At 47.3% G+C, this 6703-nt stretch overlaps 1 protein-coding gene across 1 annotated transcript; it reads left to right on the plus strand.

Annotated features, from left to right (window-relative positions):
- Positions 1 to 284: 284 nt before the first annotated feature.
- On the plus strand, positions 285 to 1568 carry VOLCADRAFT_98801 (uncharacterized protein; the record flags this gene model as incomplete). Its single annotated transcript, XM_002957637.1, has 3 exons — positions 285 to 407; positions 788 to 1058; positions 1432 to 1568. 3 exons carry the CDS (start codon positions 285 to 287, stop codon positions 1566 to 1568), a joined length of 531 nt encoding a protein of 176 aa, XP_002957683.1.
- Positions 1569 to 6703: the final 5135 nt, after the last annotated feature.

Here is a 6703-nt window from a genome sequence, read left to right on the forward strand (position 1 = left end):
ATGTACATAGTACGGCACACAAATGCGAACTAGTGTGTTTCGGCAGCCTTAAGGCCTCTATCGAGAATCAGAAACGCTTTTCAGCGGCTAGCTACCATGTAATGGCGCTGAGACCGCCGCATAACGTCTCCCAGCCCGACCCTCGCAAACCTGCATGTCAACACTATGGAAAGGCGGCAAAGAGATCCCATATATGCCTTTACCAACACTATTATAACCTTCATCGTCCTTCCCGTTACTGCCCAACAACAATCCAATAATGTGGCAGGGAGGAGAGGGAGAAAATGTACGACATCAATCGACTTGTGGACAAGGGACGAACCTGTGTGTGGATCTCCTGGATACAAGCTATCCTTCTAGTCATGAGTAGACATTATGTCGCCCAGGCTGGTTTCATCCCAGGCCAGGTATGCATGTGTGTGTCGATATTATATATGTGCTCTTACAGGCAGATGCGCAGGGCAAAACACGCTTCTCGCGACCGCGTGCACTCCAAAGGACTTGTGTTATGCAGTCCATGCAAAGTACCGGTATGATGGGCCTATGATAGGCGCCAGAGTCCTGCGCATGCAGTAGTGGCGGTAGGTGTTGTATCTTATGTTGTATAGGCGGCATATCACGGAATTCTGGCATAGGGTTGAAAAGGGGTTTTAGGGTCGCATAGACATATTCCCACAAACTAGGCACCGGCTTACGAGTGGAAGGTGCCTGTTTTTTCGGTTTGGTAGAACCCTTCTTTTCCCTATTATTATACCACTCATGTTGTGGTGGTGCGTGGTGTTTGCAGGGACCTGGTGCATTCGTGCCGGGATCAGTTCCGGCGTACGACGGCTTTCTTGTTCGGCCTTTGCCGGGGATTGCTTCAGCTCAGATCAAGGGGCTCAGCAGCCTCGGGTACGATGCCAATACCATCGCACCGGTCGGCAAAAGCGGCTGGTTGCTTGCTAACACAGTTATGGCGTCTGCAACGTCGTCTAATAGTAGTGCAGCTGCACACACAACATCCGCATCCACGATGGCTGTGTTGCAGAAGATGATGGATGATTTCAGAGGCAGAGGTACGCACGACAATACGGTAGCCCAAAATGTAATGGTTTGTTACTATAGATGCTGCAAGAGGGCTGGATTGGCCGCCAGGAGCTGCTTGCTCATTATTGTAACGGAAATGTATGTATGTATGTATGTATGTATGTATGTATGTATGTATGTATGTATGTATGTATGTATGTATGTATGTATGTATGTATGTATGTATGTATGTATGTATGTATGTATGTATGTATGTATGTATGTATGTATGTATGTATGTATGTATGTATGTATGTATGTATGTATGTATGTATGTATGTATGTATGTATGTATGTATGTATGTATGTATGTATGTATGTATGTATGTATGTATGTATGTATGTATGTATGCACGCATGTAGGTTTCCAAGCGGAGCCCAACTACATGGTGCGAACCCTTGCAACCCCCAACGATCCGCTCTATTCACGCATTAGCACAGCAATGCGGCAGATTTCGGCTGAGGCGGCTTGGGATGTGTTCCGTGGATCGAATCAGTGAGTACTACCAGTGTTTTTCTTTCCAATTTTGCCGGTGAATTTTCCAGTCCGAACGGAGGAATAGGTTTTTAGTCGCGGGAATAAAAGCATTCCGAATCTGTAAGGCCCCCCCCCCAGACCCCTTCCCGATGAGTTACAGTTTACTTCGTGCAAACGCCGTGAGGAATGCCGCAACACGCGTCACCACAATCTCTCAAACACTGATCGAATAGAGTTCGTTCACCATCGTTCGTCTTGCATCACGTTGAAAGATAACACTACACGACTTTCCGGGTTGCAAAAGTAATGATGCATAGCAGCAATGAACCGGAACCGCCAAACGCAGCCTGTTTCCTGGACCATCGCGATTGTCTCCATATGACGAACGTTGATGTTTGGCCCGCTCGCTGTTGACAACCGGAGTGGCGTCATTGTCGTCGGCTGGCTGCAGCATTGCGCCCACATTCCCTACGACCTCTATACCGTCTTAATTAACGTCGCTAATGGCTTCAGTGATTTTTTATATCTACTTTAATGACCTAACACGCTTTGGGAGCTTCGGGTCCGAATGTTTTGCAGCGTTTGGTCCGGTCAGAAACAGTCCGATTCCTCGTTGACTTTCGGGCGTGAGCTTCCTAACAGTGTCCATGGTATTAAAGTACTATGATATGGTTAACATATATGTCTCCTGTGAGATTCTAGCGGCTTTGGCATGGGCAGGGAACGAGCCGAAACTTGACCAGGTCTGCGGAAGCTTTTCGTAATCGGGAGGCCCTTTGCGGAAAGGCTGCGGAAACTGCGGAAAGCTGCGAAAGCTGTAAAATGAATATGTAACGATGTTTTTTAGCTCTTCTCAGTGTGGCGATAACATGGACAGTCTGAAACCAGCTTGTGGCAGTGCGGTTCTGTCCGGTGGAATCTAGAATCTGGTGGATTCCAATCGTGCTCGAAGGTAGAGCCATCTAAACGTATTACTGGGGGTGGCGGGGGCCAAGCGATCAATCGCTGACCTCAGGCGCAATGGCAGTGCACTCCTTGGCAAGGTGTAAGCGGATTTCAGGAAGGCGCGCACGTTTCCAGTGGCGACGGCAGCCCTTGCAGGTTGCATAGCAGTTCTTGCTCTTGTCGTAAGGACCTCTATCAAAATGTTTCCAAACGTCGTCAACGGGCCTTCCACCCTTCTTCTGAGCAGAAACACAGTCAATCTCTATGACTTCGGCAGCCCCCAGGTCGGGGCCAGTGGTTGTTGACATTTGACTTAATCTTTAAACTCCATAGTGTAAAACGCAGTCTTTAAATGGCAAACGCATGCCTGGAATCTGTTTTTTAATTCCCGCCGTACAGCAAACGCGGAAATGCGGATTCTCTTTCCGCATTTCCGCCAATCTGGGCTTCGCTGCGGAAAGCGTGACGAAACCTATTTCCGCAGGTTTCCGTTTCCGCAGGTTTCCGTTTCGGCTCGTTCCCTGGGCATGGGCAGTCCATTTTTGGCTGGAGGAATGAACTTGCACGGTCGGAACATTATTTATTCTTAACTTTCAGGACCACGAACATTTTTTATTCCAAATTCGGAATATATTCCGCAAAAAAATAACGCTGGTGAGTACCTGGTGACCGCGTAGCCTGAGGTTTCATGCTGTAGCATGCGAAGCAGAGCAAAGAAAGCCAAGAATTTTTATAATATCGCAGTGACGGGTGAAGTGGTTTTGGGAGGACAATACCGCTGCGGTTGGCCTGGGTTTAGAAGCTGCAGGTAGTAAGGTGTTGTATTCTGGGCATATCACGGCATCTGCATCTGCCGATCGGTACTTTTCTGAAGCCGTGATGTAACATTTGGTATCGAGCAGGTATCCTAGCTCTGACCCAGGATTAAATCCTATTTGATGGGGGCGGGCGGGAGGTGGTAGGCCCGGTGACCGCTGGTCATCCTTGTGGGTCCGGGTAGTGACCTCCCCTTCATTGACCCTGGAAATTGCCTAGGTAGAGGACAACCTCACCTGGAAGGGGATTAATGTTTTATTCTGGGCATATCACGGGAAATGCATCTGCCGATCGGTACTATTCTGAAATCGGGTTGTAACTTAAGTTCAGCAGGTAGCTCGATGAGGTGGTAGTACGGCACATGTTGCGCGGCTGGAAATGCTTTGTTGTGTATAGACCATTATTTTTTAGGCCTATCTATGCATGATACCATGGCATGGGTTTTAGACCATTCTGTACAATTAATCCATGTACGACCTATTTCTTGGTCCTATATATTATGTGATGACCCTGCTGTCTATGGACGATAAAGAATTACTGACGGTATCTTCGACAATGCTACAGCGCTCCATGGGGTGGCCACTGATGGAGTGGCCCGGCCCGGTATAGGGTACCCTGATGTGCGGCTTCTTTCCTCAGGAACAGAGAACAGCTGTTCTCTGCTGATCACTGGCATGCATGACATGCTGCTGCTGCTGCTGCTGCTGCTGCTGCTGCTGCTGGCAACTTATTGCCGTTTGCAGAATCACAGTATGTGTCATCGATACTGGTATTCAGATGGATCATCCAGACCTGGGCAACACTGCTATGGTGCGTGGCTGCTGCGTACTGTGCGTGTAGAAAATGTCCCCTCCAGCGGGATTTATTGGCAATGGGCATTCCATCGTGCGGGGTTCCCAATCCCCATACGTCGGTTGATTTTTGATCCTCTATAGACCATCGATTTTCAGGCATGCCGATATACATACTAGACCGTCACACGGCCTAAAAGGCCATTCGATACATATATCGTGGTAACAATGACACCAATACAATCGATATCTATTTCTCGGTCCTATCTAAATATGATGACCTGGTCTAGGTGGCTGGCCAGTCCGCTTGCTTGCCGCGAAATACCGGGGAAGGGAGGGTTTCGCCAGGTAGGGGCCACGGGTGAAGATATCAACCCCCTGTCCCACACATCATACTAGGGTGCGGCAAGTAGATTAAATAGAAGCATCTTACAGACTTACAACATGCCTTGTTGCAGTGACATGCTATGGATGCACGATAATAGCATGCACTCAATGACGAATTTGCAGGTGTACGACGCAATCAATAACAGGATGCGAACAGCTCCCTTTGATGACCATGGCCATGGAACGCATTGCGCGGGTAGGTCCATGCATATGATTACACACGGCATCACATTGGCAGTGGGTCTCATTGTTTCGTGATCGAACATTATCATTTACTTGTGTACTACTGCAAAAGGCAGCAACGGATGCAGGGCATTATTGCATGCCTATAGCTATATTGTAACGTTGTTATGCTTTCGTCAGGGCATGAAAAAAGTAAGGTCGCCACACATATATACTTTTTTTGCTAAGATATCAATATAACCACAGTCGCTCCGAGTCGTTCGTCTTTTTGACGACACCAATTCTCGTCTACAGATTGTGCCCTAATACCTATTTACACACACACACGCGATCTATAGACGTCAAGACTTCGATAGGGACATCCGGATCCCCAATCATATGTATCAGGGCACAATCCATTATATTATCATTATCATTTCATTATTATTATATATTATTATTATCATTATTATTATTATTATTATTATTATTATTATTACTATAACTATTATTATTATCCATTATGAGTAGTTACTTGTTGCAGGCTGCTGCTTAAAACTCCGCAATCCCGGCAATCGGCTTCCCTGGGTACCCCGAAAACTGAGTACAGGAACCATCGGCGCTACAGGAAACAATAATGCCGGTATTGCAGGCGTCTCCTGGAACGTGCGGTTGCTGGGATGCAAATTTTTGAGCAGTTCAGGATCGGGCTCTACGTCGGATGCAATTGAGTGCATTGCCTGGTGCAGGTGCGGGGGTTCATAGGGTTTCATGTTTATAAGAAGGTTCAGCTCCTTAGGCATCTCCCATAATTACTCTCTGTCTAGTCTTACATTTGTGCGAATAACTAGGCGCTGGGAACTTATCCAAATCGATTCGGGTTGCTAACATTACGCATGCCAGGCATGATGCAGTATATTCCTTATCCATAGATGGATGTCTGATGGGTGTTTTGTCTAACAGCCACATAAAAAGGTTGACCCCAACCTCGGAGGAAGACGGACGAAGTCAAAAAGTCTTACAGGATATGCCCGGGGACGTTCGCTCCGGACAGGGAGGGGAGCTTCCCCTCCCAGTGTTTATTTTTTTGGTAATATATTACTTTTTTGGGAATAAATGGGGGTCTGAGCCTGGAAGAAATGGAATAATTGGTCAGTTGGCCGTACTGGTTCATTACTTCGGCCATAAGTCGCCCCAAATGCCTTCTGCACAGATAAAGCTGAACATCTGGAGCTTATACACTATTTATATATAAAATATTTGATGATATCACCATGAGACGGCCCGCTGTTGCATTCAACTTAGGTCAACGGGGCATTCGTTCATTCTTGACCAAAGCAAAGGGCTCAGAAAGTCCGCAGACGCAATGCCCCAAACATTTAGAAGAATAATTAGATAATACAGAAGACAAGGATAGGCACTTCGTAGTTGCCGCTCTTGAAGTCAATGAATCCAGCGATTTGAGCGAAGTCGGCGGCTGGTGCAATGCAGTGGTGTTGATGGTGCTGACAGTGTACATATATATACCTTTGCCTTCGCGTGCTCACGACGTTTATGGACAGTCAAAGTGGCTCCGCGCCCTGCTCACAGAGACACTGGCGCCAATGCAGTTAGGTGCACAGAACGATGGTGGTACGGCATGTGTGTTTCCAGACGTCAGGTGTTGTTTACAGCACACCGTACAGCCTTTGAGGGGGGGGTCTGGGGGGGGCGCAGCCCCCCCCAGCGACTATACAAAAAGGAATTGTAACCGCAAGAAACACCCAGTTTATTACTCTAGGGTATTAGGCCCCAAACGAAAAAAAAACACTGAGGGGAAGGCAGCAGGTTCAGCCCTCAGTAAGAATGGCATCTCCCTGGAGTGTTCTTCGTCTGGTGTTACAATGGAATGGATGGTATACATCAGACCAAATCCCGTCTGCTGCTGGGTCAAATAGATCAAATTGAGATAGACAGCATGTAACAAGGACACACAAATACACACACCTAGGCTGATGGCTTACCCACCGACGCAAAAGCACCAAACAAAACTCCATTTACGGTTGACACAAACAAT

The sequence above is a fragment of the Volvox carteri genome (assembly GCF_000143455.1).
Source record: "Volvox carteri f. nagariensis unplaced genomic scaffold VOLCAscaffold_77, whole genome shotgun sequence".
NCBI lineage: Eukaryota > Viridiplantae > Chlorophyta > Chlorophyceae > Chlamydomonadales > Volvocaceae > Volvox > Volvox carteri.